This window comes from Thalassophryne amazonica, chromosome 13 (genome assembly GCF_902500255.1).
Source record: "Thalassophryne amazonica chromosome 13, fThaAma1.1, whole genome shotgun sequence".
NCBI classification, from domain to species: domain Eukaryota; kingdom Metazoa; phylum Chordata; class Actinopteri; order Batrachoidiformes; family Batrachoididae; genus Thalassophryne; species Thalassophryne amazonica.
This window is the reverse complement of record NC_047115.1, coordinates 54,607,291-54,621,206: the sequence shown is the minus strand read 5'-3', so window position 1 is coordinate 54,621,206 and position 13,916 is coordinate 54,607,291. Positions and strand designations below refer to the sequence as shown.

The 13,916-nt window shown below is 41.4% G+C and overlaps 1 protein-coding gene across 1 annotated transcript in view; it reads left to right on the top strand.

Moving 5' to 3' along the window:
- dst (dystonin) overlaps positions 1–13,916 on the top strand; it is a 318,051-nt gene that overhangs the window by 186,433 nt on the left and 117,702 nt on the right. Inside the window, exons 38-42 of the mRNA XM_034185302.1 lie at positions 82–190; positions 10,464–10,616; positions 11,658–11,891; positions 12,786–13,073; positions 13,288–13,830. Of these exons, the coding sequence (XP_034041193.1) occupies positions 82–190; positions 10,464–10,616; positions 11,658–11,891; positions 12,786–13,073; positions 13,288–13,830 (1,327 nt within the window). The remainder of the gene's footprint in view (positions 1–81; positions 191–10,463; positions 10,617–11,657; positions 11,892–12,785; positions 13,074–13,287; positions 13,831–13,916) is intronic.

The following is a 13,916-nucleotide window of genomic DNA, read 5'->3' as shown; positions in this document are numbered from 1 at the left end:
AGGTCTCACCATCCTGACCAAGCTGATGCTGAAGATGCCTGTTCATGGTCTCAGGCTCATTCTTTGCATTTTGTGTTGCAGAATGACAGAGGAAGAACACCAGAAGGTGCAGGAGCAGCTGCAAGCTCTCAATCAGGCTTACAGTGATCTCTCCCAGCACTGTTCAGATCACACGGCCTCTGCAGAACAGGTTGGATACGGAGCTGTTTCTTAACACGGAATGTATTCATGTGTTACAGTGAGGCAGATGAGAACAGGAAGCTGCCTGGCTTTTAATTGCATGCCTAACTACTTTTTCTTTGTATTTTGACTACAGTACGAGAGATGACCATGAGCATCACTCTTTGATGGTTCTGTTACCTTGAGTCATTTACGGCATTTAAAAACCAAAAGTATTTGAGTATGCTGTAAACATGCTTGGTTCCGTTCAGCTGCCTTCTCATATATTCTAATCATTGCTGATGCGCTGCACTTACGTTCTCATAGCGTCCAACCTCACAAAGAAAACTGCACACAGTATGTGAGATCCGACTAACTGCTGTCTTTTTGCAAGATGTTTGGATGACATTCTCAGATGCATGGTAGCCTTTAGTGTATTTTCCGCCACTCTCCTGTTGCACACCTGATGCCGTCTTGCACTTGTCCACATATTTTAACATGTTTGTTTAGTGGTGAGTACAAATCTTCCTTGCTTGTTAATACACATATTTACTCATTTTGCATAGATAATGCAGTTTTATTTTAGAATAAAATGGCTAATTTCTCATTTTTGCCTTTTTCTAGGATTGGCAATCAGTTGATGGCAGAGCTGTGCATTCTATTCAGAGTGCCCTGCTACATGAGATGACTAGAATTAGTCTTCCAGAATCTGGATCCTTGACCTTTCACAGTGTTGTCGAACCAGATGTCATTTTTAAATCCACATCACAGGAGCTGACTCACACCAGCAAGTGCATACAAAGCGTGCACATCTCTTCTGTGCCACTCTCAGAAATAACAGCCGCAAGGAAGGAGCCCATTTGTAAAGACCTCCTTATCAAGACAATCGAGATAAAACAAGTCAGTGATGGATTGAGGATTTGCTACACAGGAGACACACTGACATTGGACAAGGCCTTTCAGTGCAGTTTGATTCCTGCTTCTGTCTACGTGGAGGCGGTGCAGAGGCTAAAGAGCCGTCAGGATGTGATACATGACAGCGCTGATAAAAATGAAGCATTTTTAGTGCCTGTGCCGAAGGCAGAACCTTGTGAGGTCAGCAGACTGATAATGAAATGTCTAAACATGAATAAATCACAGACAACAGGGAGGAATATTTCCGCTGTGAGAACTGTTGACGATGGTTCCAGTCATCAGGACACTGTATCTACTCTGATAGCTGCCCAGATGGATGCTGGGAGTTCAAAAACACACCGAAATGTTCAGGATGTCTTCGATGAGGATTTTAAGGCCACCAGTCAGGAATGGCAGAATCCAAGCAGCAGCATTCTGAACCTGCAGAAAGACAGTGCACTGATGGTGGATGCAGATGTCCAATGTGATTTGATGAGCTGCTGCAGTACCCTACTCGTGCTTGGAAAACAGCAACAATTTATTGGACTTGTGCTGCCTCACTCTGAGCAAATCCATGAAGATATGCAAACTAATACATTTACCAGCAAACTGCTCAGTTATCAGGGAAAAATAGCAGCTTTTTACATTCCAGGAACATCTGAGGTGGTGGACATCACTTCCGCCATTCAGAAAGGTTTGATTGATGGTCATACAGCAGAGGTGTTGAGATGTGTAGAGTTGCCTGATATGTTTCCTGATGCTGATGAGCTCAATGAAAAGTTTTCATCTTGGCTTACGTTTAAAGAACTCATGCTTGATGGGCACCAACATCCCACAAAGGGTTTAGAAGTTACTAACAGCCCATCTTCCACAGATACAAAGCAGTTGTTCCTCACCTACCTAATGATGAACAGTTACATTGATCCAGCTTCAGGACAGAGGCTCCTTGTTCTAGATCCACAGTTGTCTAAAATGGTTCAGGTTTTCCTTGAAGATCCGATGAGTTTTGAAAATGCAGAGCTAAACTGGGCGTCTGTGAATTTGAATGTTGGAGACACATCAGCGCAGGTGGCTTTACACATAAATGAAGAGCAAGAGGGTTTCGTGAAAGGGGAACAGAGCACGTTGCATTCACAGGAATTTATTTTTAGCGATGGTGCAGGAATTATTTCTGAGCAGATTAATGGCCATGCTGGAAAATTGAAATCTGTCCACGGCATTTTGATAGATGATCAGGATGTAGCTGAGGAATTGTTTGAAGAGTTCACATTCAGCACAAAATCTGATAATCAAAGGTCTTATGGAAGTGGTTCAGGTGGGGATAATGGAAGTGAAGGTGCTGATTCAGAGAGTTCGGTCCTGAACATGATGGATGTCGACTCACTGTCACCACAGTTTGACTCCAGCTGTCTAGAAACATGCTCAATAGCTGGCGATGTTGTCACAGCAGATTCAGAAAACTTACTGGAAGGTATAAATGTCCAAGACAGTGCTGAAAATCATTTTAAAACTCAACTGGATGAAGGGGTTATTTTGGATGTCACTTCTGGGAAATGTTACCACCTGGAGGGGGCGCTCAGCAATAGTCTAATCGATGAAAAGTCTGTGACAGAGCTGCTTGCATGCCAGTTACATAAAAGGAGCATGATAGGAGATGGGGAAGACATGTCAGTTTTAAAACACGTAGTTTCAAATGGTTCCAGAACATCAAGTGTTGCTGAGTGTATTGTTGAAAAGCAGAACCAGTTGACTGATGTGGATGACTCCACATCTGGCTTCAACATTAGTACTGGTGCGTCACTACAGTCTGAATTAGTTAGGGATGACTGTGTTCATAAGATCACCAACTTGGATGTCAAACGTGGCCGTTCCACCTGTGATGATCGTAGTTTTTATCTTGTTGATAGGAATGAACCTCAGACTCTACAGCATCCAGCTGAGCTCACCATTCCTGTCAGTGTGCTTGATGTCAACTTTGACGAGATTCAAAGTGAAGTCACAGAAAGGCAGATTGGATGGTCTGTCGCAAGTCTTAAAACAGGAGGACATGTAGATTATGACAGTAAAGACCAACAGCCTTCTCTTCCAGTAATTATTAGTCATGTGCCTTCCTGCACGCCGATGATCTCACCCTTTGCAGAGAGTTGGCTTATTGAAGAGTGCTTTCATCAGACTGGGGGAACATTGTCACTCACTGAAGACTGTGACTCAGAGGGCTGGATTGATAGTTGGGTGACAGATAAGGCAGACGTGCTTGGCATCGTGAATCAAACTAACCAATCACACCCTTCTGATCTGAGTGAAAGTGTGCAGGGCAAGAACATTGAACCAGTAAAACTGTCAGACAATGGAGTTTTTGCTCATCAGTCACTTTCTGATGGCAGTTCATCCAGTAGTGTTCTCACAGCTCGATGCAGTTCCAAGCTAGAAGCTCAGACAGTGTCCTCATTGCCTGGCGATGTGCCTGAGGAAATAAGAAGAGAGGATGATGCAAGTTATGTTCAGTCACCTTTTGTTAGCGAGCCAACTCAGAGCATGCATTACTCATCTCACAGAGATGTGGTTGAAAATGCACTTTTATCAGTTTTTGGAGGTAACAAAAACAAAGAGAAGAAAGAGGGCAGCAGAATCTCATTACTTCAGCAAGAACTGCTTAATTTAGACCATCATTATAGCATTGATGAGCAAGAATCAAGTTGTAATGGTCAAAGTGAGAAGATGTTTGCTGATGAACAGTTAAGGTCCTCATCTTGGTTACCGTTTGTTTCCAGTAAAGTTATTCCAGCAAACACCATCTATCAAAAGAGCTGTGATATTGGAAATTTAGACCAATGCACATTTTATACACAGCCAGCGCCTATTAATAACAGTTTGTCTGGTTCTAAGCACAGTGAAGCAGACAGTTTGGATTTTCCACCAGAGGAAAATGCAATGGATGCTGGTGTGACTCCTCAGGAAGTTGATGCTAGTTGCAAAAAGTCAAATTACAACCCCTCAACTACATCACTGTCTTCTAATATTATGGTAGCTGACCAGGAGGAAGTTATCACAGAGGGGATTGATAGTTTGTTATTGCCTAGTTGCAATAAATCAGATGATGCCTCCTCAGCTCCATCACTGTTGTCTCACATGAACATAGATTACCAAGAGGAAGCAATCACAGTGGAGCGTGATGGCTTGTTATTGCCTAGTTGCAATAAATCAAATGATGCTTCGTCAGGTCCATCACACTTGTCTAACATTGGTACAGATAACCAGGAGAAAGCTGGCACAGAAGGGAGTGATGGTTTGTTGTTGTCTAGTTGCAATAAATCAAATGACGCCTCCTCAGCTCCATCACTGTTGTCTAACATTAGTGTAGATGACCAGGAAGAAGCAATCACAGAGGTGATTGAGGGTTTTTTATTGCTTAGTTGCAATAAATCAAATGATGCCTCCTCAGTTTCTGCATTGCTGTCTAACATTAGCAAAGATGACAAGGAAGAAGCAATCACACAGGGGAGTGATGGCTTGTCATTGCCACATTGCAGTAAATCAAATGATGCTTCCTCAGCTCCATCACACTTGTCTAACATTAGCATACATGAACAGGAGGAAGCAGTCACAGAGGAGAGTGCTGGTTTCTTATTGCCTAGTTGCAATAAATCAAATGACACCTCCTCAGGTCCATCACTGTTGTCTAACGTTAGGGAAGGTGACCAGGAGAAAGCAGTCACAGAGGGGAGTGATGGCTTGTCATTGCCACATTGCGGTAAATCAAATGATGCTTCCTCAGGTCCATCACAGTTGTCTAACATTAGCATACATGACCAGGAGGAAGCAGTCACAGGGCAGAGTGGTAGTTTCTTATTGTCTAATTGCAATAAATCAAATGGCGCCTCCTCAGGTACATCACTGTTGTCTAACATGAGCGTAGATGACCAGGAGGAAGCAATCACAGACTGGAGTGATGGCTTGTCATTGCCTAGTTGCAGTAAATCAAATGATGCCTCCTCAGCGCCATCACTTCTGTCTATCAGTGCAGATAACCAGGAGGAAGTAGGCACGGAAGGGAATGATGGCTTGTCATTGACACATTGGAGTAAATCAAGTGATGCCTCCTCAGGTCCATCAGACTTGTCTAACATTTGTGCAGATAACCAGGAGGAAGCAGGCACGGAAGGGAGTGATGGTTTGTTATTGCCTAGTTGCAGAAACTCAAATGAGGCCTCCTCAGTTTCATCACTGTTGTCTAACATTAGCATACATGACCAGGAGGAAGCAATCACAGAGGAGAGTGGTGGTTTCTTATTGTCTTATTGCAATAACTCAAATGGCGCCTCCTCAGGTACATCACTGTTGTCTAACATGAGCGTAGATGACCAGGAGGAAGCAATCACAGACTGGAGTGAGGGCTTTTTATTGCCTAGTTGCAGTAAATCAAATGATGCCACTTCAGCTCCATCACTGTTGTCCACCAGGGCAGATAACCAGGAGGAAGCAGTCACAGAGGGGATTGAAGGTTTCTTATCGTGTACTTGCAATAAATCAAATGAGGCCTCCTCAGCTTCATCACTGTTGTCTAACATAAGTGTAGATGACCAGGAAGAAGCAATCACAGAGGGGATTGATGACTGTAATCGTTATGTAGTTCCACAAGCCTCACATGAAAGCTGTTGTGATGAGACAGAAACATCTCATGGACTTTCTGAGAACAATCACTCAGGTCCTTTCATGGAATTACTGAATCAAGGCTACTTCTGTGTGACCAACAATGAAACTGGAAATCAGGTTCTGAAAGTGCCAGAAGAAGAAATTCATGAGAAAGCAGAACAATCTGATATTCCACATATCCAGCAACAACTACGGCAAGAACATCAGAGCATTTCCTCAAACCAAAACATTTCAGTTCCTCAGGATATGATGGACCCTCAGGAGAATGATGAAGGAACTGGTGCTAAATGGAATGTCATGGATAGCATTAAGGAGGAGGACAACTATAATGAGTCTGCTTCACATAAACAAATATCTGCCAACTCAAATGTCTGCAAAAAAGAGGTCAGAAATATGACAGTTCTGTAGGTTTTCACAAAAGTAGCTTCTTTACACTTTTGTTCTGTTGCACACTTTTCCTGCAGATGTACTCCATTCAGGATTATTTGGAATGTATTGGAAGACTTCAGGACCATGGCGATGTCTTAGATGATGTCAAAAGAGACCTAATGATCCAAGCACCTCTCAGCAACATGGAAGAACTGAAGATTCAAATGGAGGAGTGTCAGGTGAGAAATAGAATAAGTTAAGCATGTTTGATATTTGTGAGTTATATTCCATCAAACAATATTGCTTATAGTGTACCACATAGGTGAGCAAATGCTAACTACATTGTGCAAAAACAGTTACCCCTCCAGTGAAAGTGTGTGCATGCTGTGAATATTACAAACAAATAAGTTAATATTCACCATTTATTGTGCAAATACATTATATGAGTAGTGTGTTGAACTACCTCATGCTGCAATAATACGCTGTTCATTGTTAACTTTTTTGTACAGTGCATATGACAAAGTTTATTTTAGCACGACAGCAATCAATGTCATGTAACTTCTTGATTTTAAAGCCTTTCAAACACACCATTGATTGACTAAAATTCAGTGTTCATGAAACAACATTTTTCCATTAAACATATAAATACTAATCACATACTAAATATAATATTTGATGTTCAATTTTACACACAAAAAACCCTCTAAATCCAATGTGGCCACCAATGTCCAAGCTAGTGTTAAAAATATTACAAATGCATCCTTCTAATCGTGTACAGTGAGATTTTTGATAACACTTTCAAAATGTTATGTTCATTATTTTTTTTAATTGGACACTATCTTGGATTGTTGTTTTGCATATGTTTGAACATCAGTCACAGTGTTTAGTATGATTATAATTGTGTTTTATATTGTATTTGTCATTTGTATATCTTTACATGTGGAAAAAATTATTTTTCAGAATTTTTTAATTTTGGTCAATGGGGGTCAGTTTGAAAAGCTGTACAATCAAGAAGCTACATGATATTGATTCCTATTATGCTAAAATAAACACTAGAGATATATAGCTTTCAGAAATACATATTTAGCATTGCTTCCCCACCCCCAAGTAGTAATTATGACCCCTCCTGACTCATATACTAGAAATGCTGTACAACCTATGTGATACTGATTGCCATCAAACTGAAATTAACTGTAAAGATGTATAGCTTTTCAGAAAAAAATATAGTATGCATATGTCCTCCAAGTGGTGGTTATGAGGCAAATTTAGTGGATGTGGCCCATACACTAATATGCTCATTCTCGGGTTGCTGTTATTTTTTTTTTCTTCCACCAGTCACTGGACTTTCAACTGTCTGCACTGGCTGATGTTCTCATGCCAGATTTAGAGAAAGCCAAACTACTCTTAGACTCATTTAATGGGAACATTTCTGCACAAATCCACCAAGATTTGACCTCGACGCATCTGGAACTGAACACATCTTTTGCTGCTGTTTGCGAAATGTGTGCAGAAAGGAGTCGCTACCTAATTCATGCAATGGAAGCAGAAAAGGTATGTTCATTTGGTAGTAAATAAATTGTAAACATTTAACAGCAACATCTGCAAAAATGACTTTTCTCAATATGACTGTAGGTAAATTTGGAGTCAGTGTATCAGAAACATCTCATGGATCTTAATGAAGTAACCGGCGTGATTCAGAACAACACTGAGCTGTGGGATGTGGATTTGCTGAATACATGCGATCTGGATTCTCTGAACCATTACATTCAACAGAACAATGTATGCCCTGAATCCAGTTAGCATTATTTTCTTTAAGAGTAACAAATTTCCCATCGAGTTGGAGAAACTTATTCTCAATATTTGTCTTTTTCAATTCCAGGACATGGAGACCAATCTGCTGAAAGAAACCAGGCTTAAATTAGAGGATGTAACGTTTGATATTCAGTTCTTTATTTCTGAACACACTGAGTTCCTGAGTCCAGCTCAAAGCAAACACCTTCTCAAGTTGCTCAGCACCGTTCAGCGGGAATTCAGGGAGCAGGCGGCAAGGCTTGTTAGCCAGAGGAGCACCCTAGATGTCCTGCTGGACACCAGAGAGAAGGAAATCCAGCAGGTCTGCCTGTGGAGGGAGGCTCTAGATCAGGGTGGTCAACAGTGTGCCATGAAGGGTCACGGTGGTGCAGGTTTTCCTTGCAACCTGCCTCAGCAGGTGTTTTTACTGCCAAGCTCCTCCCCTCAATTTAAAGTCTTGTTCATCCATGAAATCACCTGCTAAGGTGATTGGTAGCAAGGAAAGCCTGCACCATCTTTGCCCTTCATGCACACCCTTACTCTAAATGATCACACACATGAGAGACATCTGTGTAGACATGTTTCCTTTTTTGAAGAAAAATGATACTGAGTGTTGAGCATGAACAGTAGATAGCATAAGGCAGTTTGTGGAGTGAATATGTGGGAGACTACCTTATAAATACCAAACTCTACACAGCAAGATCACCATTGTTAACACTAGAAAGTGTCTATATCTGTCCCCTCTTTTCGGTGTTGAATACTTTTCTAGTGTTAACCCTAACACCGACTGTTAACTTAAACGTAAAAACTTGAAACTTTCAAGAGTGTTAATTTCACTCTTCAATCCACTGATAACAGTCAATCCACTGATAAGAGGGGAAACATTTATACACTTTCTGTTGTCAATGCTGACAATTTTGCTATGCAGATTTCAGTACTATAGGGCTGTTTCTGTTTTGAAAGTGTGCACTACTGTCGCACTGTGCTTCCTCACGGGGGTAGTGACCGAAAGAATAAGGTCGCAGATACAAGCCACAGAAATGAGATTCCTTTGTTGGGTATCTGGGCTTACACTCTTGGCCAGGTTAAGAAGCTCAACTATCCGGGAGGGACTCGGAGTAGTAGGAGGCCCCGGGCGAGACCCAGGACATGCTGGAGGGTTATATTTCCCAGCTGACTTGGGAATGCCTCAGGATCCTCCAGGGAGAGTTAAGCCCCGTTTACACATAGACGGTTTTGTCGGCGGGTAGTACGTAGACCGAATTTCGCGGTAGTTCCGGCTGTTTTCGCGGTGTAAAGGGGCGGAGCATTTCGCCGGCGTTTTGACCGCCGTACTATCCGCAAATACACGGATAAAACGCCGCTAAATCCGTTTTGACGCCGTAGCATCCGGCACACGTCAGGCAACGGGGGTTAATACCCAATTCTATCCTTTACAATCGCAGGTTAAGACGCGCATGAAAACGGCGGTGTTCTGCTGCCGCCGATAATGCCCTGTGTACCGCTGGTTAATACCCAGGTTTTTATCCAGGCAAATCCTGCGTTACTCCAGGATCATTTGCATATAGGCACCAACCCCAGAGTATAATAGGCTGAAGCAGCAGGAATACATGCCTCTGTCACTGCAAGGGGGAGGGAGATCATCCTCAGCCTTTTCTTCTCCTTCCTTTCCCCCTCCTCAACGTGTTGCTCCGTCTCCACCACAGGCCTCCCCTCTGCTTCTGAACCAGACCTCTTGGTTTCCTTCTTCTTGTCCTTGCCGCTGCCAACTTTCTTTTAGGAGGCATACTGGAGCTTCTCTGCAAAAATATCTGGAGCTGGCCGCGAGTGAGAGGCCTGCATGCAGCGCACTAGCGTTTTTATACTAACCGCCGCCCATCGGCCGTTTGGAACGCGGTGGCGTTTAGAACGGCGTACTGTCGTTCAGAAGCAGTGCTACAGTGCTGAAATCTGGGCTTTGTTGTTGCCTTTTTAAATTTTTTCTTTCTTTCTTTCTTTTTTGCATATGCCAGTTAAGGTGTATATTTATTTTTCACACATTTAGTATTCAGCCATATCAGATAGAGCTTTTATCAAAGTATTTCTGTCTTGTATGCTAAGTATGAAGTACAAATAACAGCATTGCATGCCAAAGTGCTTGATCACTGCAACACTAACCGTTGTTCTCGTTAAGTTCTACAGGACGCAACACACCAGTGGAAACAGCCCATCTTCTCTATGAACACTTTTCACTCACAAAAAAGACTCACTAACACACAATATACAGTATGGTACCTTCTAGATCTTATTTTTACTATGTCAAGAGAACAAGGTGATGAATGGCGTGCATGTTTACAGCATACTACATTTTTAATTCATCGCGAAAGGAGAATCTGCTTCAAATCAGAATTTGCATGTCACATTAATGTGCTTGTATTCTTTTAGCCTAGTTTCTAGTTTGATAAGGAGTTGTGACTGTTTTTTTTAATAACTCTACACTGCAAAAATAACACTACACAGTTTAGGATTTTTGTCTTTAAAACATAAATGTGGATTTACTGTTTTAAAAAGTACAATAATAGTTTGATTTTAACTTGCTTCTTTTTTCCCCCCAACAGTCTATTTTGGAAAAACAAAAGGAATTTACAGAGAAATTGGAAGAGGCTTGCGGTAATCTCACCCTGACAGAGAACCTCCTTCTTGGCCATCAGCAACAGGCTGAAAACACAGAGTGTGTCAGTGACCTGCAGCAGTACCAGCAGGAGCATCAGGTGCCTCAGAATCCATGCTTTTTAAGGGATGCATTATGGCTGCATTCACATGAACACATGAAGTAACTTGAATCATTTTTTATTCATTATATATTTGGGTACATGACATTTTTCAGATAGTATGAATACACCAACTCTGGTACTCTTTATTTTAGATTTGGGCTACTTTTGATGCACATGATCTTGGAACTGATTTAAATCTGGTCTCTGGCTATGTGATTGCTGTGAGAATGGTCAAAACATTTTCCTCCCCAGTATACAATAGAGTGAGCACACCAAATTACTTTTTTCATCGTAGGCTTGGTTCACTTTCAGATGTGGTTCCACATCTAATGTAGCTCCGATTTAAATCTCATTTGATTCTTATCTCATTCAGTTTGACCACTGTGTGAACACTCAGATTCGCTAAAGTGGTCCATACGTATTTGGACAGTGACACTTTGGTGTCATACACCAACACAAAGGAATTGAAATGGGACAGTTAATACGTGCTTGTATAGTGTAGAGTGTTAGCTTTAATTCAAGGGGTTTAGCAAAAATTTTCTGTGAAGCAAACAAACTAAACTAAATACACAACTAAACAAACTAAATACAAGGATAGTTTTCATGCAAATCATCATTTTTACATCCACTTTTCCTCAGAGGAATGTTTCCAACACCTTGTTGAACCTATGCCACGAAGAATTAAGGCAGTCCAACCCGGTACTAGCAACGTGTACCTAATAAAAATGCCGGTGATGGACTCACGCACATTCTGATTCCGATTATTTCACATCCATTGTGGTGGTACAGAGGCAAAATTACAAAAATTCTGTCACTGTCCAAATACTTATGTATACAACTGTACAGTTTGCACATGGACATGAATTGAAACTGTCCAGATGAAAGCAAAATCACATCTGGCAAAATGAATGAATAAATACCTAAATCAGGTTCAGGCTACATCAGCCAGTAATGTGAATACAGCATCTCTGTCCAAGTGTAACAAAGCTATTCTTGGCTAACTTTATTCGTTATTATTTATTCCTGTCTGATGTTAAGGCCCTGCAAAAAGATGTACTGACAAATGCTAGTTCCTTGAATGAGATTATTGCAAGTACAAAACTGTTTTTGGAAGAAAACCGGAGCAAGCTGATGCCAGATCAGATTGCCATCATTGAGAGCAAGCTGGAAGAGGCTAAAAGCAAAGCCAAGCTCATCAATCGGCGGGCTGAGGAGTCCAGGAAGGACATGGAGAAGATTGTGACCACAGCAATAAAACAGGAGAACGAGAAGGTTCGAGTTCTTATTCCAACAACTACAACCGTATATCAGAAAAAAGTTGGGAATGTATAGAAAATGTAAAAAAACAAAAACAAAAAGACAGTAATCTTTAAATTTGCTTTGTCTTCTATTTCATTGAAGCCAGTATGAACCCAGCATATTTGATGTTTTGTGTGGTTAGTTTCATGTCATTTGTTAATGTACATACATTTCAGATAGGACAGAGGCAGTTTATTCAACATATAAGGATTAAATTATCAGTTTTACAAACCATTTTCTTGAGTCAATTCAGGTGATGGATACAAGAAGATTTCCAGTCACTGAACATGTCTTGGACTTCATTTGCATCAGTTATTTTGAAATACAAACATTATAGTACTGTCTGGCAAATCTGTCTCAAATAGACAGTTCTGAAAGATTGATTTGCCATGCTGGAAGGATACAAGGGAGGGAAGCTACCAAAACATCCAGACATCTCTGAAGGATTTATAGGCTTCAGTGGTTGTAGTTTGAGAAACTGTGGATAGTGCAACTTTTGTCTGTTGCATCATCATTTATATATCTTCATGATCAGGTGGTATAGAGGAGACACTTTGCCAGAAGTCACGTAGTAAATCCTAGCCTACATTTGATCTGTTTTCCTGTTTTACAGTACTTCTCTACTCCACACTAATGTGAAGATGTGAATGGTGATGCAACATGCAAATGTTGCACCATTCTCAGTTTCTCCACTTACATCCACAGAAGCCTATAATTTTTTCAGAGCTGTCATGAGTGCTATGGTGGCTTCCCTCACCTAATCTGCATTTTCCATATCATCCCAACCTTTTTAGATTTTGGGTTCTATTGGTGTATGTATTGAACACTGTGTAACATTTTGTTAATCTGTGGTGTTTTTTTTTTTAGGCTGCAGCTGCTGAACAGCTTCAAGAAAGCAAAAACAAAATTGAAGGTCTTCTGGATTGGATATCCAACATGGGGAATGAAAAGGGGAATGGGTTTGATAAAACTGACCATAATAACAAAGAGAATGGAAACCTGCCCAATGAAAGTGCACAGGAACAAATGGGAGAGGATGATGATGATGATGCCAATGGAAACACTTCACAGAGCAGTGAAAATAACTTGGGCAGAGAGACTACTACTGAAAATAGTCCATCAGTGGATCTTGACAAGCAGTTTGAAAGGGTCAAGGTATAGCTTGTTAGTTTGCTGCAAAAATGTTTGTCATTGTGCTTGAGAAAATGAACTGTTGATGTTTTGTAGTTTCAGTTTCAGAAGCTAGGTCACAAGTATTTAGACAGTGACACAAACCAGTGGAGTTGAACTGAAACAAGACAAGATGTCCTTGTAGTGTAGACTTTCAGCTTTGAATAATTGAATAATTTATTCATTACTGTTCTCCCAGGCTTGCCATCAGGACATTCTTTCCCAGCAGCAGGATCTGATCATAGCCACTCAGTCAGCCCAGGCTCTGCTTGACAAGCAAGACAACGTGCTCTCTACAGAGGAGAAGGACAAACTGCAGAAGGACATCCAGGACCTGAAGGAGCTCTATGAGTCCTCGCTGACCCAAGCTGAGCAACAGATGAAACAGGTGCAGTGTGTCCAGGAGGAATTAAAGAAGTTCCAGGATGATTGTGAGGAGTTTGAAGGGTGGTTAGATCAGGCTGAAGGAGATATAGAGGAGCTCGAAGCTCCTGCGGGGTCCCTCGATATTCTCAGTGAGAAACTCCAGCGCCAGAAGAGCTTCTCAGAAGATGTGATTTCTCACAAAGGGGATCTTCGGTTCATTACCATTTCAGGACAGAAAGTATTAGATGTGGCCTCTGGATTGACTCAGTCTGGGGCCAAAAATGCCCTGCTGCATGTCGACACTTCAGGAACTTGCTCTGCTGTCAAGGACAAGCTGGACTCTGCAGCCAGCTGTTACAAAACGTTACATTCACAGGTATTTTATTCAGAATTTGGCTTCATATGCTGCAATATCTTAGTCATGCCACTTGATGGTGGTATTTGCATGTCTTAATTGTAATA